Here is a 24,991-nt window from a genome sequence, read left to right on the forward strand (position 1 = left end):
CTTCCAACTGAATGTAAACTTCTGCACTCTGGTGCTTGTGTACCACTAATGAGAAGAAAACTATTTTTATTGCAGTAATTTCCCCAGTGTAAAAACACTTAGTGCTTACGCATGTTTTCTTGCTACATCTCACAAAGAAGGTACTGCTGCATTATACATAAGTATAAATTAATGTTTTCATATTATATCCCTGGTACTGGTACAATAGCCGTACGTCTTCTTTTATTCTCTTAGTTGCCTTCCTTCAAACAGCTGCTGCGGCTAGTTGATGATTTATTAACTTGAGGTATTTGATGAAGCTCTCCTACAGAAAGCCACTTGATAGAGTCTCCTAGCAATGGAAACAATTTCAAGCCAACTTCACAGATAATTAGGAACTTTAGCCGGCGGACTTGTTTTTGAAATAAGCTGAGCTCCCAGCAAATGCACTTATACCTCACCGCACTGGAAATGCTCTAAGGCGATGGTGAAATGAAGGGGGAGGGAACCCTTGTCGAGCAACTTTGTTTCATGTTTTAGAACCTCTTTTAAGAGTCGACTAACATGCAGCTTAGATTCCATGTACACAGTTATATCACAGTTGTCTACATGCATTTAAGAAGTGTTTTTATACTGAATAAATACAGAAAGTAAGATATTTACAGGAAGAGAACCTACTTCAAATATCTATTGTATGTTGTTATGCCTGTGAGATCATGCAGGTTAAACAGGACTCTTTTAATATCAGTCTTGGAGTAAGGCAGGGTGGTATATTATCTTTGTGCTTACTTGAGTGAAGTATGGATAAGTTGTACGGGCAGTTAAAGGTACCCTCTGGAGTTTTTGTCCACTTGTAGCGAACTGGAGCGCACACTCGCTCGTTTGTGTCTTGCATTTTCACTGATTGACATTTACGTGTGGTAATGCAGCAACAAACAGCAATGCACTAAAAGGCAGTGAAGAAGAAAACTGCCAGCATGGAGATGGATGTAAACAATATTAAAATTTTTCAAATGTTTTATGAGGAAGGAAATGGATTCACAAGTTTGTTAGACCTAAAGGATATACACAATATAGTGAGAAACACTGGATGTAAACATAACTTTTTGTTTACAAGAAAACACCACAGTGCGCCTTTAAATCCTTGTAAAACAGGGTTGTGTTCTTTAGCAATCCTACGATTAATATTTTTATGTATGCAGGTGATTTGCTTATATTTTCTCCACCACAATAATTATATCCTCCCAATATGGTTCTGACTTTGACATCAGATGTAATACCGAAAAGAGTAAATCGATGATAATTAGATATATCCTGAATTCTACTCAAGTGGAGAAGCTCTTAAGGTAAACAGTGGGGTCAAATATCTCGGGCACCATTTTATATGACTTAATGGATGATAAAGATGTATTATGAAAATGTTCAAAATTATATACTGTGTTCAACACACTTGTAAACCAATTTCACATGTGTTCAACTGATGTCAAGGTCTCTCTGTTAAGAGCTTATTGCACACCTATGTGCACAAAAATAGCAGTGTGTTGAGGCATAGGGAAGGAATTGTGTATGTGTTAGTCATATGTGCATCAGCATACAGTAATTGTACCCACATGTCAGACAGTGATAAGACGACTCATGTCCAAACATACAATGTGTCCATAATTGGAAAAGATAGAGAAGAACATGACACTCACGTGCAGATCTTTATTTGTTCCCTTGAGATTAGTTTTATTTTGTGACACAGCTTTTAGTATATTATGTGTATTGTATGTGTTAAGTATTTATGTGTGGGTTTTTAAAGTTTGGGTTATCTCATCTTATGCTGCTAGACACTTTAAAATAAATACATTGAAATTCATTTTAAATTGAAAATACTGGCCTCACTAGTTTTAAACCCATAAGGACAATATACTGTAGGTTTGCTACAGTCCATAACATCATTAAATAGTTTGAGATATTAGGCAGTTAATGTTTTATATGACGCCTTTGCTTCTTATATGAGGCTGAAATTTCATTTTCTGCGACACCATAGCAGTGTGTTTGTTCTGCCTCTCTGACTGATTGAATTTATACATATCTGCATGTCTGTATGCAGTATGTTTGTGTACCCATAATTGCAGGAGTATAGATGAATCACTGCATAATGTACAGTGTATGGACCAGGAATACATGCCGTCAGAGAAACAAATCCATTTTCTTTCGCCTAATTATTCCATTACCTCTGTAATTTCATTAACAAAGCTTTGCTATAAAAGGGAGAAGCAGAAGACTGTCAGAGGTAATTAAAAGATAAGGTGAACAGTACAGTCTGCTTGCCCTAGCTACATTAAGACATTGAGCTTCTACAGTGAGAGAGCGTAATATCCCCTCAACATGCTCGTGTGCACACACAGAGACACACACATATACGCACCGAAGGGATGACGGAGGTGCTCTCCCACCTGCCAACAGACCCCTCACAGACATGTGCACCAGAGGGAGATGTGTTGCAGTCCCGTGGCGTCGGACTGGTGAGATATGAAATGTGACGGGTGCACAATGGTTGTCAACATGAATGACTCATAAACAAGACTCACATTAGGACAGTCTCCACCATGGTGTTCATTTTTGCAGAGATTGGAGAGGAGGCCCGACACCATCACAAATACCACTTCTCACTTCCTTTTTTTTTTTTGTTTTTTTTTTTTTTTTTCTTTTTACGTTGCGTTTATGTGGGCTGGGGAAATAAGCTCGCTCCAGTAAACCATTACAAATGCGTGGATCATTCCGACTCGTGTGACTCTGTGTTTCTGTTTTGCACTTGGTTTGTTTGACCCTCAAGCACATTGTGAACAACATACCACACACATCCTTTTTTTTTTTTAACAAAAACATAAAGACAAAACCTATGATTTATTTATTCATTGATTCATTATTTATGGGGACACTGTTGTGAAGAAGATTAAGTAAGTTTGATCTACATTTTACAACCTAAGCTGTCATTAAGGGTATTCTCTTGAATGACTTCTACACATTTAACACATATTTGTTCAGATGTGGTTTAGCTGACGTGATTGGAAGGGGAAAAATTATACTACTCAGTGGTACCAATAATTTCAGACACATTTGGTCTACAGAGGCTGTTTTGCAGCTTTATAGCTAGTAAAACAAGTATCTCTATGGTTGTATAATGACTGCAGATGGGGAGTTTTAACGAGAAACTGACACCCTGAGTATTGCTGTAGCTACTCCACCCTCCAGCTGCAAGGATGAGAAGCATAAAAACGAGCAGATTAGAGGAGAATAGTGGATCAACTTCATCAGTTAATTAAACTCTATTGCAGCTTGATGAGCAATTAATCAAGGCACTGTGCAGAGTGTCAGGCAGGGCTGAATTCTTCGGGTGCGGTATGTGTGCACTGTACAGTATGTTCCCAGGGGGGCAGCCCTGTGGGGAGCAGCACTTACCAAGTGAGCAGCCCTAAAATTGTACAGGGTGTAATGGGCTGGGTTTATATAAGCAGCTATCAATCACTCCCTGACATAAGCCTGCACCCTATTAGAGCTCTAGGATTAGGCTCCTCTCAGTGTTGAACTAAGTGAGGAACTACTTGTCTAAGTAGATCAAATTTCAGGAAATGATGAAATGTATTGAATTATTATTTATAAAAGAATAATATTGGTGTTTAAAGCCAATACACAGCCCTATCTCAGAAGGCAGAGGCAATAACAGTCAAAGTTAATCACGTTAATGTGGGAGAAACAAGGTCTCTAAGCATGTCAGAAATTTAACTTTGTGTTTTCTCAGTTTGAAGATTTAGCTCTTATCTTTCATCAGACATCTGACTCCCTAAATCTGATGGTTTGGGTTTTTGTCCTTTGTCTGTTACCACTTTCATCTACCTCTTCATCTCTTTCAAGACTGTGACTTAGGCTTTTTTTATGCTATGGAAATTTGAGTTGGCAGTTTGTGACTAAATGCAGTAAATTTATTAACGAGACCACGGGGAACATTAAAAGTCAATTGAAGGAGGCTATTAAAAGCAGGATTTTAATTGGGTTGGTCCCTCCACTGAACCTTTTTTTTCTATCTCCTTTTTTTTTCCAAGAGAAATGGTACTAAAAAGTTCTGAATTAATGTGTTCAGTGTGTGATAGTCCTTGAAAGAAAGTTCCCTTTTGGTATGCCATCACAGATGCGTTTCTTATATAGAAAATGATAAAAAGTGTGTGCGCAGCAGACTTGGTGTGAGGTCTGATGTTGGCAGATGCTCTTGGTATCTGCTGCCTCTTGCTGCATTTAGTCCTGCTGAGGAGCTGCTGTCTCTGTGGCTCTTGCTGAAGGGTTTCAAGAGGGGCAAATCTCTCAAAATGACACAGATTAACACATGCGCGAGGTTTTACTACAACATCAGTGTCTACAGATCATCCTATCACCCACTGAGTTCTGAAAACCTGACTCGAGCCGCATACTGTGCTTTTCAGTTTTTGTTGATTTGGTGTTTATGCCTGCAAGGAGTCAGTAAATTGTGTTAGTACTGTAGCTTTAATGCATCAGATTATATAATCTGTTCAAATTACATTACAAAGCATACAATTGTCCTAGTTTTGGTAACAGGGTGTGACACATTACAAATGGTTTTAATTGCACTTTAGCTTCTGGCTCTTGAGAAGTGCTCGACTCATTTTGCACTATAAGGGAACCGCATGCTGGCGGTGTGTGTGTCTGTGTGTGTGTCTGTGTGTGTGTGTGTGTGAGTGGTGGGGGGCTTGAAAAAGAGTCAATTTGTGCATATGGAAGAGTTATAGAGAGAGAGATGGAGATGCAGTGTAGTATTGGCTGTGCTGACTGGATAATGACATGCAGAGTGCTGCGCTGCTACAGTAGGTTGAGCCTCCAACCAGATGCTCCTTTCACTGCAGCTCATAAGCAGAGAGAGAGAGGCTGCACTAACATATGCATACATTATAGCTGGATTAAGCAGTAAGATTCAGGGACTTCGATCATGTACTGTAAAAGGAGCTTATTAGAGTAGATAGATAGATCTGAGGAGACTGAGGCTAAGTTGGGTTCAAACTTCCTTTGAGACATTTTCTTTATATTTCCATGATTCGACTATTGTTATGCTTGTTATGTAGTGACAGCAGTATTCACTGCAATTTAATGATTCAGTCTCACACTCACTGTTCGGATTCAGTGATACTCTCTCAGCCAGCTCTGAAGCTACTTTAGGATGGTTAATGTGATGATGGGTAGAGGCCTGTCTAGAACATTTTGGATGGTAGGCCATTTAACTGATGTTATGAACACAATAGAGAACTAAATATACAGTGGGCCTATGTTTAAATATTCTTTTCAAGTTTTTAAGAAGAAGACAGAACTTTCAGAAGCACATTTAAGTACAACACATATGGTAAGTGGCTGCCAATCCAATGCAAACGTCTATATAATCTGCCATACAGTCAACAAAGCGTTGTGACAAGTATCAGTACTTCAGTATCAAGGAGAGCGGATGCCTTTATATACTGTATGTTCCTCTAAGGGGTGAGAGATATAGACACCACAGGACTAAAGCAGCACTACATACATGGTAGAGGAAAAAGTACTGATAAGATTATGTTTAATGTCCTTGTGTTTTCTGACCTCATTACTTCATGGTGTATTTGAATTACTTTTGAGGCTGAGAATAAAAAAGTAGATGATACAAAATTGCCTCCACTTCATTTAAAGGCTTTTCTGATTCCAATCTCTTCCTTATTTAATAATAAAAAAAAACAATTACCTATAATGTTCAAAATGTGGTAGGGGCAAGAACTAACCCCAGTCCCTCCCCTGGTTGCAGGACAAGGATTTTATGTTTAAAATGGGCTCCAGGTCAAAAAGCAATGGCCATATGGTTCATTTCATCAAGCTGACGGTCCACTATAAAAAGTGCGGTCCCGCTAATGGGGTGAAAATGCCGTCTGCAAACTGAATTCATGAACAAAGTTTGTATTATTAAATTACAGTGATTCCATTAGGTCTAGTAGAAGTACTGTATATTGTAATGAATTACCATTGTTCTGTATGTGAATGACTTCCCAGAAGACTGAAATAAATTTAATCAGTAACTCACAAAACAAAAAGTGACTCTTAATACATACTTGCTCTGTTTACATGCAGCAGAGTTCTTAATTTCTCGGTGACCTTTAAAAATTGTAAAAAGAGTTCACATAAATATGTGTCGGGCATTTCACAGTGAAGCTCTTTGTCATTAAAACCGAGTCTTGTTTGTGTTCTTCTCTTTTCAGGAAAAAGGAAACATTGCCGTTGTATTTAATGTCGGAACAGATGACATTAATATTGAGGAGACGTCAAAGTTTGTAAATGACGGAAAGTACCATATAGTGAAGTTTACGAGGAGTGGGGGTAATGCCACTCTGCAGGTGGATGACCTGCCAGTCATTGAGCGCTACCCCACAGGTGAGTGACCCCGTCTGTCTTTAATTATATCTGCTGCTGTTTAAAGGCAATAAAATGACCAAGAGATTATCAAGACAACTTTTAAAGCCTTATCTGTTAGGATGTTTATGTTGACTTGGCATGTGCTTTAATTGCTTTTTTATTTTTCTGTTTCCAGCAGCTGTTAGGAATAATACTGGTGTTGTTGAGTTTTTTTCTCATCTCTGATGTTTATCACTTTACATTAATCAATGCTGTTAAACAGTAAAATGTTGCATTTAAGAGCTCCTATTGTCTAAAATATAAAGTGTATAAAAGGGCAACCACCCACCCTGTCTACATGTCTGCACGGTATTCCCCATATACATTAATAATCCACCTACATGTTCACAGAAAGACAAATCAATAGACTATTTACAGCCAAATTACCAGTTTTATTGTGGCAAGTAATTGTGTGCCAGTTCAATATTTATTCCTCTGTCAATACAGCAGATTGATTGAATTAAGGCCACGAGTAGACAAACCTGTAATAACAAATTAACTGAATAAATCTATTGCTTACTCAGAATTAATTACCAGATGATCAGCTGCATTACAGTCTATGGCTTAACTATGACAATGCACTTTCATATTAATCATTTTCACAGTTACTAATAACAACAATAATTTTCATTTGTGTAGCACTTTTCTTAAACACAGTTAACATGACAGAGGAAGATGAATACACCAATTACTGTGCCGTGTTCTCTCAGCCTGCGATGTGTGTAGTTGCATAATTAATATTTAGTAATTTATAAAAGTGTAATATATACTATAAATTATATGTTATATGACTGCAATACTTGTAATACATTTACAGTCTTGCAGTAACAGATAACTTGCATATGAAACTGGAAGGTGTAGATACATATTCGGGGAAATGGAAGGTCTGCGATGCTATTTTTGGAGGGCAACTGTGAAGTAATCTACTAACAGAAATGGAAAACAACTCAGCAACACCGGTATGTTTCTGTAGAACGTCAGTATGTCAGTAGTATGACTGCTTTTACTTGAAAAGTATTTAAATGCCACTGCTTGTGTTGTTGAAATTGTTCACTTTTAACTGCTTTAAAGGCTTTGACAAAAGCTATAGAGGATTAAAGGAGTGTGATGACTGATCTGTCAAAAAAAAAGAAGAAAAAAAGTAATGCTCATACAAAAACACCAAACTTGTTTTAGGAACAAGTGAAGCATTTACTCCAGAAGAGTAGACTGGGCGACAGGACAAACACAAGACAAATTCAACCTGTCTCTCCCCGTATGCATAATGTTTGGTGACCTTTTTAACTGTGACCAGTGCATTCATCCAAATGAAAGAGGGTTGAGAGAGGGACTCAATCCTTGCTGCTTGCCTCAGGTGAAACAGGGACGCTAATGGCTTTTGACATGTCGTGGACATGGCAGAATGCACAGCGGGGTTAAATGCCTGGATGCTACTATCTCAATCTTCAAACAACAAACATCTTCAGTCCTCTAAACACCCATGATGCATACAGATGTGCTGCTCATAAGCTGAATAAATTGGTGAAAACAACTTTTTTTGTTGTTTTATATGTTGTTATATTTGTCATTAACAGTCACTTATTGAAGGTTTTACTGCAGAGTGAAATTTTATGGTTAACTTCTGCTCAATATGAAATATATCACTTTGTAAAACACTATCAGTCAAGATCACTGACATACAATAGCTTTGCAGTTAATCATTTATTGGACTGTTTAATGCCCAGCAATAGAAAACATAGCCCAGTAAGTATTCCACAAGCAAGTGAGTTTTATTATGTTTTATACTGGTTGTTAACACATTGTAATGAGGAGCACAATCTGTATATTTTGAATTCCTCATCACTGAGTTGTAAAATCTAAAAGACCAGATAATAATATTAGATGAATTCCTCTTATGATAAGTGCTGAGTTATAAATGCTGCAGGGGAAAGTGACCAACCTCATCCCCACCAATCATGCATCAGTGACAATGCCAAGTCAAGCTACCTTATTAGGCTCGTTGCAGACTAATTACATCTAATCACAATTACTGCGCAGTTCCTCCCCTCATCCCCAGCACACAAAGCCATTATTCTCTCAGCTCGCCTGTAGTTTGATTAGTATCCATGTATGCCTCTAACGCACTCATAATAGCAGCCCTCAGCCACTCTTAGGCCACTCACAGATCAACAGTGATTATAATAAGAGTAGACAGCAAAGATAAAAATGATGGCTAGAGAGTGAGAAAGACAGAGAGGAGAAGATTATATGGGAGGGAGCGATCATTCTCAGAGCAAGGAAATAATTGCTTCACCGGGGCCTATATTGCTGCCCTCGTAATCTCATTAAAAAAAGTCTCGTACTGCATATATGGGCCATTAAAAGTCTTTAGCACAATTATTAGAATCTAAAATGCAAAACGCACACGCAGACGCATAACTAGCTTTCTATTTGTTGTAGTTTAGTCCTCTTCCCTTTATCCTCACCCCGCTTTCATTCTGCCCACACACAAAAGGCTGGGCAGCAACAAAAAAATCTGCCCCTTCTCCCGAGTCTTGGCCATGGAAGTAATACCATCACAATGGTGCTGCCAGGCCCGCAGGGTACAGGTCAGTATCCTATCGGAGCACCCAATGAACACGCGCTGCACACAAAGATAATGGAGAAGTCCCTGGCCTTATTCTTTTACTGTTATCAGAGCGTGGTGCACTTACAGAGCTCTCTGTCTCTCACTCCACTCTCCTCAGCTCTCAGTTCCCTATTTTTCAGTCCTTTTTACCTCTGTCTGTCCACCCCTGCCCCCTCCTCTGTCGATCTCACCCTCTGTCCTGTTTTTCCACCTTGCGTTGGGGAGTCTGATTTGTGGGATACAAGGGGAGGAGGGTTAGGTTTATCCATCAAAGCTCCATCCTATCTGCTCCGGTTTCTCCTCTGTTCTATCCATGAGCCTATTCAGTCTATTGTGCGAGCAGTCATCACTGAGCATGCTTAAAAATGGTGCAGTGGTTGCCACAGCCAAAGTAGCATAAAAAAGGGGAATTGAATAATAAAAATAATAGTGAGATTTGTGTAGGTTCCTCCTTTTTAATTCTCCCAGCTCCATGAACAGAAGAAGCATTTGCATATTTGTTCATTTAATGTGGCGAGTGTCCTAGGGCTTGTAATAAGATAAAGCCCCCACCTTATCTGACCACTTTATTAACAAAAAAGAAAACAAGTGAGTGAGGGCAAAGCGGGTCGGTTGGGAGGGCTCAGCTGAATCGCTGCTGTCTGGCGGAGGAGATAAGCTAGGCTGTCCCATACCAAACCAAATCACCACTCAGCAGCAGTCACAGGCTCCGCTCGCAGGCAGGATGAATGGGCTCTACTGCTGCATCGAAGCCCAGGGGATAGCATTGTTTAACACTCCGGTGTCCCACAGTGGGGATCAATACACGATCAGACCTTGATTATATCCACACTTAATTAACCTCAGTATAAGGATAGACTGAGCGTGGCGCAGGGTGCAGAGCCAAACAGATAAAGCGCTACCGTCTTTGAAAATAGAGCATGTTTTTGCACAAAAGTAGAGGATTTTGGCACAGTGGTACACTGTGTGTAAGGATAAGTGCGTGTGTGTTTATTGTATGTGTGTGTGCCTGCCAGCCTGACACTATTCTGTGGTTTTCTATTAGTTCCCTTGCACTCCTCCTTAACAATTTCATATTGTTAAAATTTTTGATAGCAGCATGTAGAGAAATACAAAAGCTGTGATTTTAAATGAAAATTAAAAGATATCCATTTCATCGTCATGCATCGTGGCTGTCAAGAAACTAAGCATGTATGTATGTCAAGAAATTATCATTAATTAATAATGACTATATTAGATAAAATGCCACTTAAATGAGCGTTGCTCTCCCTCGGTCTTTGTGTCCTCACCGTCCTCCCAACAGCTGCAGGCTAACTGTTCTCCAGAGCCCAGTTTGATGCTGACCTCTCCTCAGATGAGGTGTCAGAGTAGCAGGAAGCAGAGAGGTGACATAGCTAACACCCTGTGACTGACAAATGGAAGTGACAAGAATTAACAAAGCCTATGAATGCTCCATGACAACATTCAGTTTAGCACATTCGAAATGTAAGGAAGTACAGCTGTGTGTGTGCGCGTTTGTTTCTTTGTTTTTTATGTGTTTGTGTGTAATGCAATGCTGAGGAATAATAGGGGGTGTAGAGCTCCAGGAGCTTTGCATAGAGGAAATACAGTGAAATACACCGGGCAATATGGTTGACGTTACATAAGCAGAAAGCACCTGGAGGCTAGTGTGATTTACATTCACATACCTGGGAGAAATTTTTTCTAAAGTGTTTCTCAGTAAATATTTTGTTTTTACAGGATAAATCTGGTGATATTCTATAGTTTTGTTATTATTAACAAATTCCATGAAAAGACCAAAACCAACAATGGACTGATCCCACTAACAAGTATTTCTTGTGTAGCCAGCCTATTCCTCTGTGCCAAAGAGCTTCACGTTCTCCAAATACTATTAAAAACACATCAATGAGCCACACCGTTGCACTTGGGGACATGTTCCTTCATTACAATGAACATGGGCATTGTAGTTTATTTTGAGGCGATCCCACGTACACCATCCTTCTGCCATAAATACTTATTAGAGCACCACATGTGGATAAATCCACAGCTGAGAATAGTCCCCAAAAATGCACAACTTACTCCTGTTTGAGTGACATTTTCGTAAAATTACAGTGCCCAACTGTTTCAGGAGATCATTAAGCCCTTGTAAATGAAAATATTTGCGATCCATTTGTAAAGATTTGCATCTTCAGTAGCAACCAGTGGACTTAGGACTGAGTGCCACAGACAGGCTGGGGAAGTCACAAAGTATTAAAATACGGACTAACACATTGTTGGTTTTGGTCTTTGTGTGGGAGTTGTTGATATTTTCAAGAATATTGCGAGTTCTTTATCATCAGTCAATACAATTATACTCCCCACTACTCTACCCCAAGACCTTGTGAAGTGTGAGAACAATTGATTGTACAAGTGAGGTTTACATGTTCGAAAATGTTTCATTTCAAGTTGAAGATGATGTCAATGTGCAGGTTCAAAAGCAGAGTTTAGGTTGCAGTTAAATACTGTGGGCATAAAGATACCCTCTAATGTGAAATGAAATTTTCCTCATGTCCATCACAGACTGATTCAATTGCCTGAAGGTTGCAGTATCACGTGTCTCACAAGTCTATACATAAAATAATAAACACTGTCCCTGTGTGGCTTTGTTGTAATGCAGAATGTATCTCTCTATCTCAATGTTGAGGCAGAAGTGTTCCACTAAATCTCTTTCACAAGCTTTTGTGCTCCAACCTGGCGCAATCAACTGCAGCCAAATTCCATGAGCTGTATAGACTAGCTTTAAACCCTTTTCTGTGCAGCTGATCCTCTACAGTAATTCAAGCTGATGCGATTAAAAAATGTCTTTTTATGCGTCTTCTTACCTCTAAGACCTTTCGTCAGACCAACTGTGCATCTGTTACAAGGTTACCTCCTTTCCTTCGTGCCTCTGCGATCCTTTCCTCTCTGAGGCTATTCTCCACCAAATCATGGTTAGCTACCGGATCTTTTATCTGCCAGAACTGAATTAATATAGTTGATGGGACAAACATTGTCAATCTGCCGGAAGAATGGAGCTGACTGAATTCAATCTCTGCAGACAATACCAGGGGGAAAGCACTCAGAGACAGTGCCACTTTGCTGAAAGTCTTCTGTTCTGGAGAGGTTATTGGCCTTGACAAAAGGGTGATGCAGAGTTTTCCATCATTAATGCTTAAGTGCCCCTACAGTCTTGGAGTGGAGTTTTTCTGTACATGCACTTTTCACTCCTGACACTTATCTGGCTTATTCTTTGAATACTGTTACTGAAACTTTTCTGATGTCATCAAAACATAAACTGTGCAATGTTTAGCCACTCAAACTCTCAACCTATTCATGTTTCCTTCTTTATGACTCGTAGCTTTTGTCAAAGCCCCTTTTCTTGAAGAACTTTACAGTGTATGTATCTACTTTGACATTGTTTTCTGATTTTTCTCTGACTAGATGCTCTTAATGTATACTGTGTTAATTGTTGTATTGCAATTAGCTTATCATTTCTTGTCAATTAGGCTATTTATAAATGGGGTTGGTATTTGTAATATGTTAAAGTTAAATGGTTCTATCCTTTAAACCATAAAAGGGTGACTTAACAATAAATTCAAATGATGTTCTTTTTGAAAATGTATATAACTAGCATAAAAGCCATTTAAAAAGATACAGAGGGATAAGACAAATGGGGTGGAAATATTTGGGTAAAGATTTTGTAATGGAAATGTATAAATTTGTGATTTGGTTTGGTTTATAACATAGCTCTATTAACCTAGATGAAACATTTGCGTGCTAATTCACTTATTGTCAATTAATATAGGCCTAATTTGTTGGCTAAAATAAAATAAAATGAGTGAACTTTGTTCAAATAATGTTTCAGTAAATATTGTTTTTTTAAATATACAAAACTTTTTAAATATAAAAACCTTGTGCAGTTGTATAGCTCCAGCATTAAGTATGAACATTTAACCTTTGACCTTACAGATTGTAACCAATGAAATGTCTCTTTAAACTTTAAAGGCAACAATGATAACGAACGCCTGGCGATTGCTAGACAGCGAATCCCATACCGACTTGGTCGAGTAGTTGACGAATGGCTACTCGACAAAGGTAAAATCACTGATTAAAATTTCAAATAAAATAATTTGATCATAACCAAGTTGTAGCAATATTTTGTAAATAATAAACCTAAAAAATAAATGTTCAGTAAAACTTAAAAACAAAATGATTTGAACAGTTAAATTTAGTGTTTTATATTTTTCATAATAATGTATTTATTTTATAGATGTCAGCTGTTTTAATACGTGTTTATTGTCAACTTAAGGTTAAAGGGACTGTAAATATGAATTTAAATCCACTTACTGAAGTAATATCAGCATTGTTAAAATGTCTATAAATTACTGTAGCATTTTGCTGTAAACGTATAAATGATAAATTTAAAAGATCTAGTTAAGCCATTCATTAGTTGCTATTTTTAGTGTTATTTGAAACATTTTTGAAACATATACAGCATTGTATGTTCCTAGATTAGTGTAATTTGATCTATTCTGATTAAACTGCTAGCAATGATAAATAGAGTGCAATATGAATTGGCATCAGAATTTTGAGTCCCTTTAACAGACATTGTAAATATGTATAGGGCATTAGATCAAGGAACTGTAATATAAAACAAACTGAGTGCATGCTTTGTTTTTTATAGTTCAATAACTAATTCATATTTTTCACATAAAATGTGAAATGAGCCCTATCATTTTTTTATGTTTTTTTGTTTGTTTCCATTTTTCTTTATTAAAGTGCTGTCATACAATGTTTTTGTTTTCCAACCATATCTGTTTTAAGTTTAATTTTCCTTGGTTGCTTTTGCTAAAAGGATGAATAGTTTCAAATTTCCTTTCCAGAAGTGTATCCTGCTTTGTACATAAGAAAAGTCCAATCCTCACTACCTGTAGCTATTTAGAACAGTTTTTCCCCATGCTTGCTTTGCTCCAACTTTGTAAATCCTAAAGTTTTGAAAGAAAAATTAAAAATTACATAAGCATAGCATATTAAAACAAATTCCCTTTCCGTTATTAAACAGTTGTTTTCTTCTTTCTCAGGCAAACAAATTGTCCATTTATATTACTTTCAAGATTATCTTTTCAAGTGTAGTTAAATCTCTTACATTTCTGACTAGACTGCCCTTTTAGCAAAGCTGCATTGATTTTCTAAATCCTGTGTTTTGATTTTATGTATTTTGCTTTTCATACTGTAGGCATCTCATCATTATTACAGCAATAAATTACCAGGGTTTGCCTCTACAACCTGTAATTTATTGGTCTCATTAGCCACTGGGCAAATAATTCGTCTTTCTGTCTTTTTTCTTTTTTTCCTGTTCAGTAAAAGTGACTGAGTCCACAGTTCAACATTCTTGTATATATGTAACATTGTTTTCCCACAGGGCGGCAGCTTACAATCTTCAACAGCCAAACCACTATACAGATTGGGGGCTGGGAGCGAGACCGGAGTCGATCCTTTCAGGGCCAGCTTTCGGGCCTCTACTATAATGGCTTGAAGGTGTTCAACATGGCTGCGGAGGGGGATCCCAACATTAGAATCCAGGGCAGCGTGCGGCTTGTGGGGGAGTCTCCCTCCTCTATCACGCCACAGTCAAGTACCACAGCCAATCGCTCAGAGACATCCACGTCCATCATGGAGATCACCACCACCACAGCGTCCAGCAGGCGAGTCAAGCAGACTACACCACGAGAGCCTCAGCAGGTAAGATGAGCTTTAAATGATTCTGTCTTAAAAGGGACCTACTATGCTTTTCCTTATTTTCCGTCATATATATAATGTTACAATATCGGATGTTCATGTTAAATGTTGATGTTCACCGCTCCGCTCTGCTAACATTATGGCGTTTTTCTATTGTTTTGGGGGTAGTCCTGCCGAGCCATGACTCGAGTTGAGCTGGCACGCTGTGAGTGTTTTTCCATTACACAGCAGGGCAAAGTAAAATAAGTTGTTTACCTGTTGAAGTTATGCTGGTCGTCTGCAGCTCTTCATCAAACATCATCATCACTGTGGCTGTTTCTGACTGTACTATTCCTCCCTGCATTATTTCTAACTGATCTGCTGAACAAATAGCTCCAAATATCTCCATATGTTGTTGTTTCAACCATTTTTTAGCACCGCTAATGAAGCTCTGCTTCAGCGAGGAACATGTTTCATTTCCTGTAAATTCTTCACAATAAAAGACTCATCATTTAAAAGTCATTTAAAAACTTTTAATTTGAAGCAGCACAGCAGGAAATGTTGGGTTTGCATTGACGGTAACTTAACATGACTCTGATATGGCTGCACCTCAGGAGGCTTCCGGAAAGCTGGCCAATCAGAACAGAGTGGGCTCATCAAGAGCCTTAAAGAGACAGGAGCTAAGACTGCCTGTTAAGAGACAGAGGCTGAACTGAGGGGCTGCATAAAGGGCCAGTATAAGATAAATAAGGAACTCATTTATTTATTTTTCGAACTGTGAATCATGCAAAGCTACTCTAGTGTAGTCCAAAAAATAAAAATATAGGGCTGAAAATGAGCATAATAGGTCCCCTTTAAGAGACGTTCATACGTGTCATTTATGTTATGAAATATTCACAATGCACAGCAGGAGTGAAGCACATCCTAGATTAATATAATACATTTCATCATTATGCTGTTATACTGTATCATGAAATATATGCCTTACTTTATTGTGTCATGTCTTTCTTCTCCTTGAGTCCTCTGACCTAAAAAATGGGGGAAAATAAGTCCATTGTTCCACCATTGGGAACAGCTCCACAGGCACGCTTTTGAGCATTTCTCCCCATGCAATCAGATGTGGCATTGTGGTGTGTGTGTGTGTGTGTGTGTGTGTGTGTTAGAGTGATAACCATCATAGAGGTCCTCCATTATCTTTATCTGTCCTGCATGAGCGGTGCAGCATCTGCAGGAGCATATTACTTCTCAAATGCCACAATGTGTGACTGAACAATGCAACACAAAACGTGTGTCCTATCAAGTGAAATGGCAATAAGAGCATTTCTCAAAAATGCTCCCTGCCAAGAAAAAAAGAAATGTCGTCTTCAATCTGGTACAATACAGCAACAGCCATGAATTTAACCTAAAAAAAACTCTTCTTTATGTCTTAGCTTGGATTAGTGATATATTTGTTTTACACACCATCCAGATAAGATTCAAATTCCTAGACTGCAGTGCTGCAGATTTCCACTTTGAGTCTGAATTTCACAACCAGTGACTATATTTACTGTTATCACTGCACTGGGAATTAGCTTGCAACGAACATGCTGACAGAACTTCATTAAGATCTAGGAATACCTGCAACTGAACAATAAGATTGGAATTGACTCATTTAGGTCACAAAGAAAAATTGTTTGACTGGATTTGAAGTAGTCACAATGTAGGAAATGCCTTCATGTGCTGTTGATACAGAACAAAAATAGAAGCTTCATGGCCCACAGGAAATACTCTGCTTTTGTAAACAATTAAAAAAAGTGAACTCAATGATAACTAAGGAACATGTGTTTGAATTGTTATGGAGTTAAAGCCACTTATGATATCTATTCCACATTAACACAGAACTGATTCTTTAAGCTAATGGCCATTTTACATTATATGAAACTCTCAAACAAAACCTGATAGAAAGGGACTGAAATATTGTTGGTTTGAAAACACAGAATCTCTCAAGATACTGAGAGTTTTAAATAAAAAGAGAAAACCATGCAGAGCAAATATGTATCCGGATTTCAAATACTCTGTGAGTCAGTTATGGAAAGCATACATAGTAGCTTAAATTAAGCATCGCCGTCGACTAAAATGACCCTGTAATCAGCTTTTACAAATATAGTTTAAAATAATTTTGGATTTAACTCATTTTGATTAATCGGATTTGGTAAAGGGAGATTATAGCGTCTCCAGGAGGGGGCGGGTTTAACTTCATATTGAAAAATATATACACAATCCAAATTATTTAATTTTAATTCCTTTTTTGAAAGATTATCTAACTTTTTCTGTCTTTGCAATATGACTGAATAAAAAAGTTAATACACACCGTAAGTTTTTCAGGAAAAATGTGTCAGAGTCTAATGCTGTGTTGATTAGTTTCATTGTCTAGAAGTAACTCAAACATATTCAAACCATGTTCTTTAAACCATTTTAAATATGTTCTCTCACATTAATATCTATTGTTGCTTTTATGGAAAGTGAAAAAATAAATAAGCCTTCAACCTTGAATCTTGGTGAATCTATGAAGCCAGCTTTAAGCTTAAAGATTTTCAACTCAGAAACAATCAACAATTTAAAGCAAAACGAAATGTCAAGTTATTCTCTCAGTTTAGCCGACTGTTCAACCTACAGCTCATATTATGAAGTGACAAACTCCTCCTAGATTTCAACAATGCAGCAGTAAAGAGCCCAGATTACTGGCCATGTCCTAACTCTCTCTGACCTGAGCCCATAATGGTTTGTGTAAGGGTCTGCAGATGCTGACAAATAATACAATCATAAATATTGATCCACTGGAATGGTTTTCTCTCAGACTCAGCATGGTTCCTGAACCGTTGCTGGAGCATGTAATACAGGCGAAATATCAGACAATAGACTATAATTATATCAAAGCTCCATGCAGTGTTATAAATTGCCACCAAGGAACCAAGAGATTGACAGAAAGGAACAGGCTTGATAAGATGGATGCCCGTCTTTTTCAGGCCTTTTCATCTGTAGAGAAATAAAGTGATATAAATGACCATGACAATTTAGAAATACAGGGCATTACAGAGATGCAATATGTGCAGGGCATCTATATTTGTCTATTAATGTACTTATTTTGTGCTTTAGATGTGATGTGATTTTGGATATCTGACATTATGCCTTTATGCTAATCAGATTCTGCTTGAATAGTTTAATCAATAACCATTTGCCTTGTTGCAAGCATGTGTACAGCTCTTGGTTTTGATGTAAGCAGTGTAGTGTGAAGCTCAGTCCTTTTTGGGAATCAGATGCTGATGAAAGGTACGTGTGTATTGTTCTAAAAGTATGCAGAGTGTCATTAAGTTATCAGGCAGAGAGAGACAAGTTATGTTGCAAACTCATCTTTAAAGTGGAAAAAAAAGGCTTGGTAAAAGGGAGAATAGTTAAGTCTAACTGTGTTTGTTTAGGTGTTATCTAATGCGTTCATACAGAAAAAAGGTCATTGGATTAAAGAGTTGTTCTGCGATGTAGACAGAGAAATGAATGAGGCATGCAAAAATGTGTCTATTGGGAGATGTCAGTGTGTTCAGTTTGATTCAACGTGACGACCTTCCCATGGCGAGCTCTTGCAGTAGGACTACTGTCTCAGGACACTACACTTAGAAAGACATTGTGTCTGGCTTCTGTTAAAAGAGACGGTGCATTCATTCCTTTCCCTTGAATAGTCTGCGTTTAATCATTGTCCAGCTGTTCCATCTCCTTTCTGATGGCGAATGCAATTCAGTGAATGCTTTTATATCCTAAGAGCCTCACATTACTGGGACACGTACATATTTAGTATGGCTGGCCCCAGTGGAAATGGAATGGCTAACACTGGCGGAGGCAGTCTTAGGCTCTAACCATTGAAGCTCAGTGAAAATGGCACTCCAGAATATGTAGATCAGGCTGGAAAAGAGTGCAGTTGATCCAAAAAAGATAAGCACTATATAAGCTTGTCTAACAATGACAGGTGAGGGCATTTATTAACTTGACACGCATAGTTAAACTTTAAGTCCAGTTAGAGTCACCTGTTGTAAGTGCCTGTTGCGTTCATTGTCACTCATTGATAGATTGTCAGTAAAGCAATGACCACAGGATGGCAATAGTGAGAGAATACTAAAAGCAAAAGAGTTTTTCAAAAATGGCAGGCTCTGTAGATTTAGGGTATGTCCTCTTGCACTGGCCCACTTAAAGTCAGTGCTAATCATCATTAGTATAATGATTTTGAAGCGTCTGGGGGACTCTCGCCTTCTCAGGTGCCCTATCAAATAGTTCTGTAAATGCTCGTCTGGGGTTATATTGTTATTGAATACCATGGGCCTTGGCTTATGGGTAACATTACATTAATGTCATTCTTTTCAAACCACTGGGTGTCCACTCATGCTTTATTAAAATGGATATTAACATCTTAGAGCACACTGGCCTAATCGAGAAAGAAATGCACCATGGGAAAAAGCTGATGAGTCAGAATTGTTAATTTAATAATGATTTGAATTTTCCTATTGCTTAAGGGATAATTGGATTGGTTCAATTCCAGGACTTACAGCCCACTCAAATACAGAGCTAGTAAATACTGGTGAGGCCTAACCTTGATTTTACCTTTATTTTGATCATATCCTGAAGTTTCCAGACTAAGAGATTCTACACTTGTCTCTTTAGTGTCAAATCGTCTCTGTTGTGCCTTTTTTCTGCGGTGTGCTCCATGCCCTGAGCAGGGGAGGTAGCTTACTGTATGGGCCTGACTGTCTTAATGAAGTGTCTGCTCCCTGTTGTAGTGCCTGGTCGCATCCAATTAAACCATAATGCACTTGTGTATGCATTCACAAACAACAGAATAGCTACTGTACACACACAATAAGAAATGCTTCTTAATTCTCTTGGCTACTGATATGATTTAAACTATATTTTCCCGCCTCAGCTTGATTTATTTATTGTTCAAGAAAATTAGTGAATTCTTTCCCTCATGCACCGAAAAAAGTCAGAGAAATTTCAGGTGTACAGTATTGTATCTGCAGATGTCAGTTTGGACCTATAACTGCCAAATTCACACAAGACTAATGGCAACACTAGCTGCCAGTGGTCAAGCACTTTCAGCATTATGATGAGCTAGCTCTTGTTAATCTGTATCCATGGTCCTCAACCAAAACTTTTTATTCAGTTTGATTTGAGATGAATTTTAAAAAGTTATGGATACACCAATGACTTGGACTTTTGCATATATTTTGGATGCTGCACATGTGTAAATGTGGGATATGATTGTAATGTTTACCTTAAATACTGAATACATGTTGTGTGTAGCAATTTTTTGAAGAGCCGGTGGACAAAATGAAGGAAAATGTCAAGTTGGAGAAAGATAACATTTAATACCAGATGATGCTTAATCAAAACCACTCAAGGATAAGAGACAGCGCCCTGTGTAACTGTTACCCTCCCTGCAAAAAAAAGAAAAAAAAGACGAAAGCCTGCTATCTGGAACAGCCATTGAGAGCTCTTGACAGTGATGGATCCTCACCTGCATTGCTATGTATTATCAACCCTGGCCAGCACACATACAGTATATAAATCTCACAAGCGGTCATAGTGTGAGGCTGCCATCCACCACCACTTCTGTCTGCAGAAACATCATCTAAAGTTGGTATTGGCTGCAGCATGATGAAAGGACACAAGGATACACCAGAAGAAAAATGTTGTTTAGTAATGACTTGGACAAATTAGAGCAGTGGTTGTCAAGCATTTTTTTCAATAACGGCAACCTTCCATAATGATTTGTTAAATAGTTTTTTTAATATGATGATTCCGCTATTTATTGCTTATTTCTTCCCATTTGATAGCTATGTTTGAAAATGTAACATAAAATTGTAATTTAAGTACAAGTTTCCCCTTTTTAAAATGTGGTTAAAGGTTATTAAAATGCACAATGAAATAAAACAGCCTACAGCCACACTAGCAGCTCTGTGAGGCTGTACTTTTCTAGCTTTGGGCTAAATGCTGCAACATGCTGATAATGCAAGTAATATCTAATGTGTTAATCCTCTTAGTCTAGCATGTTAGCCTGCTAACATTTGCTAATTTGCACTGAAATACAATTTTTCGATTACGATTTTCACAACAATTCATCCAAAAGTTGTCTACACATTTCACTCAATCCCAAAAATGTCAACCCTTTGGTGGCTCTACAGGAAAGTCAGGGTATCACCAAAGTCAGTAGTTGTCCTGACGGGGACATGAATGTGTCCACATTTCATGGCAATCCATTCAATTGTTATATTCAGGCCAATATGGCACTTCTTAAACAATAGCAATATCAGACCTTATCTGACATTCCACGCTTACCATGTTTCCTTCATCACATTTTTGCAGTTTCTGTTTTATAGCTTGTTGCTAGTGGAAATTCAAGAATGCAGATTATAGCTTGTTCTTAGGGAGAATGAATTGCCACTATGTCACATCATTGCCAACAAATAGTCAATTGGCCTCACTATTTCTGAATTAACCCTAGGTGAAGTGGGTGAAATAGCCATTCAGGGGAAGTGAGGAACATTCAAAAGACATTGTGTGGGCCATTTCATTTGCACTCACAGCACATGGTTCAGTTCCAGTTGAACTGGCTTGTAGTGGCTCTGTTTTTCTTGGTCCCCGAGACGAGAGGCAGAAACCTGGCCTCTCTATAAGTCACAGGGATAAACAAAGATTTGACATGCTGTGCTGCTACACCTTCAGTGCAGTGTTTAGGTACCTCCTAGCCTCCCTCACTGACTCTTACAAACACACTATAATAAACTTAGTGTCACAGTAATCTTGTGTTGAAAAATCTTCTGCAATTTAGTTCCCAATAACTGCTCAGTCTGCAGCTTCTCTCCGTTTATAATCACCCATGCACTATGTCTCTTTATTGTATCTAGTACTACCTTTAGGCATTGTTGTGATTGTCTTGACACTGGTAGGGATTATTGTTTTTCAAGCTAAGGCTGCAATAAATCTGCACAGCCAGATTTAATACTAATCCTGCATGCATCAATATTCAGACCTGAGACTTATCTTGGGTATTAAGCACTCCTCAGGCAACTGCACACATGCAGTGTACAAGGCTCTTTAATAGTGTTATATGATATGGTACTGAGACTTCAGTTTAAGGATGATTTGGTCTTAATTTTACTTAAGATTATATCTACTTTTACATATTTTGCCATGCTAGCATGGCAATACGGACAGCAATGCCAGTCTGTCCACCATTTTAGTCCAGACTGAAATATCTATGAGACGGATTGCCATGAAAATTTTTAGACATTTAGCTTCCCAGAGGATGAACCTTACTGACTTTTTTGATCCCCTGACTTTTCTACTAGCACCACCATGAAGTGTGGTTTTGAGTAAAATGTGTCAACAGCTATTGGATGGATAGTCATGGAAATTAGAACACACATTCATGTTCCACTCATGATGAACTGTAATCACTTTTGTGATCTCTCAACTTTTCTTCCAAAACTAACATCAGGTAAAAATTTTGTCCAGTACTTTGGTTTGCAAAATTAAAGATATTCTCATCAGCCTCAGCTGTACTTTGTGTTTAGGCCTAATTATCAAATGTTAGCATGCTAACACATTAAACTAAGATGGTGACCATAGTAAACATTATACCTACAAAACATCAGCATGGTAGCATTACCATCAAAGCATGTTAGCATGTTGACATAAGGATTTTAGCTCAAATCATGGCTGTGTGTAAGTATATGGTGACCAGATGTCCCGGGTTGTCTGGGATTGTCCTGGTTTCAAGCTGTGTGTCCCTAGTCCTAACAAATATCTGTAAAACACTAAAACGTCCTGGTTTTCAACATTCACTACCAAATTGTCCCGGTTTTCACCACAATTAAAATAATAATTATAATATGATACTTGTTTTCAGCACTTATATAGATGTTTATTATGTTCTGTCCCACTCATTATTACCTAACCCAATATAAAAACATAAACAATGCACCATGCATCTAAATTCAACACTGATTTGTCTATATGTGTGTCAATCAATCAATGTGTCGTTATCAAGGCTGTTGCTAGCCTATGATGCTTAGGGCTCTTTCTGACAGAACCTGTCAGTATGCTAACGGTTAGCTGTCTGTTAGCTGGTTAGCCGGTCTTTTCTAAAGAGCTCCATGATTCTTACTCCTTCCTTTGTAAAGTACCCGGCAATGAAAATGCTGCGTTCTGCACACACTGCAAGAGTACATTTTTGGTCATGCATGGAAATGTGGATTTGAAAGATCATATTAAAATGGCCAAACATAAGCAGTGCTGAGCGCTCCAGAAAAGAAACTCTAACTAAGAAAGGACTGAAAGACTGCAAAGTACAAAGTACCTGGCAATCTTCTTGAAGGTACCTTTCTTTAAAGACTGTTTCTCATTTTTTTGTTAGTAACGAGGTGTAATTGTGATTTAATGTTTTGACATTTTAATCTTTGTAAATTTTCGACCAGCTCATGGCATAGCGTTGTGAAGATGTAAGTTAAATTTATTTTTATGTTATAACCTATAAAGTTATTTATAGGCCACAAAGAGATTTGTACCTTGTTTTGTTTTTTAAAAAAAGCTGGTAGGGAATGTGTCTCAGCCATTTAGCCAGTAGCCTGCACTTGTGCACACTGACGAATACCTTGGTGGATTTTGGGAGAGAAAACATAATTTTTCGTCTGCAGAGGTGCTGTCCACGGTGTTGAAAGGTGCGCTCGGTAGGTGTGCTAAGCACTGAAATAATTGTCCTCCATCCTGATGAAAATGCCTATGGTGCATGCATAAGCGCATACATGTGCGCGTGCAAGGGTCCCGGTCTGGGGGTTTGAAAATCTGGTCACCATACATAAGTTCAGTCTCACAGAGCCACTAGCATGGCTGTAATATTGCTCCTATGATCCTCAGTTAGAAATGTAAAACCATTGGCTTAAGACAAATCTTGCTGCTTAATATTCTAGTTCCATCATGTTGGTAGTGAAATTAAACTCAGGTAGATATAAGACTTATGACGAGCTTCACAAGTGTGCCACCATTGTCCTCTTTGTGACGTAGCATAAGAGCCTTTTAGAAATCACTGTTGTCTTCACCAGTCACATGAATGACAAAGCATCAAAGAGATAATTTTTTTCTTTTTTGTTCTGGTCTCTTTCCACTTACACTGCAGTTCTTTTAGTGAACCCAATTTACTAATCTGCTTAACTCCACCCGTTCAGATGCCCAACCCTCCTTTATTTGTTATGCCACAGGATCAGCCATTTTGTGTTTATCTTGTTTTTGTCCTATCTACCAGTGCGGGGTTTATCAACTCCCTTGCATTTCAATTTAAATTTTATCAAGTTACTAAGCAACAGACTGCCTGCAACAGTACAGTAAGTTGTTTTTGATTGACAGGTATACACTCAATTAGTCAAAGGGCACTTTTCTCGTCAACTTACGGGGGGAAAAAAGCGTAGGGTATTTGCCAGAACTGTATTCTGAGTAGCTGGCAGTTAAACTTGATGTTCCTGCTCATTCTATTACAGAATAAAAAGCACAAGTTTTCTTTCGTTGTTCATTTCATGGTACTGTGAGTTACCCAGCTGTGTTTGTACTGGTGTCAGCCATGTAATCATGGCTCATATACACAGCACTCTCATTGCTGAATTTCATGATGGATAGTTATTTTTTCTAAAGATGGCTTTTACTGCCTTTTTTTTTTTCGTTGTTGGAAAGAGAAGAAAGAGAGCAAGATGAGACAGGCATGCCGCAATTCTAAGTCAAGATGTTGCAGGTAACTGGTGTGCAGTTTGGCCACCAGTGAACTCACATGACAGATAAATGAAACACAGAGTCTCCTTAACCTTTCTCCATTCAAGAGATGTGCGAATGATACAGAAGTGGACACACATCCTATGAAAATGAAACGCATGGAAAAGGGAAACTGCGGTTTGAGAATACCTGATGTGAGAAGCTTTCCATTGTCTTTTTAGATAAAATTAAAATATTTAATTTCATTTGCTTCTCTTTATTTACATTTCCTACTTTGTGATTGGTAAAGATCACAGTAATGTTTAGATTGGATATACTTCATTAGTGTACATGATGAAATAGAGTGTATCACTAAAATGTTGTACTTTTACTATCTGGAAATAGAGGAGGTTCTCTTCTGAAGAGTTATTGACCATTCATCAA

At 38.1% G+C, this 24,991-nt stretch overlaps 1 protein-coding gene across 8 annotated transcripts in view; it reads left to right on the forward strand.

Annotated features, from left to right (window-relative positions):
• Positions 1-24,991, forward strand: part of LOC121911346 (neurexin-1a-like) — a 269,413-nt gene that overhangs the window by 215,351 nt on the left and 29,071 nt on the right. For 6 of the 8 annotated variants that reach the window (XM_042432716.1, XM_042432717.1, XM_042432718.1 and 3 more), the window contains 3 exons: positions 6,249-6,420; positions 13,073-13,162; positions 14,490-14,809. In XM_042432716.1, coding sequence (XP_042288650.1) covers positions 6,249-6,420; positions 13,073-13,162; positions 14,490-14,809 — 582 coding nt within the window. The remainder of the gene's footprint in view (positions 1-6,248; positions 6,421-13,072; positions 13,163-14,489; positions 14,810-24,991) is intronic. The other 2 variants (XM_042432722.1, XM_042432723.1) reach the window with 1 other exon arrangement.

This window comes from Thunnus maccoyii, chromosome 14 (assembly GCF_910596095.1).
Source record: "Thunnus maccoyii chromosome 14, fThuMac1.1, whole genome shotgun sequence".
NCBI classification, from domain to species: Eukaryota; Metazoa; Chordata; class Actinopteri; order Scombriformes; family Scombridae; genus Thunnus; species Thunnus maccoyii.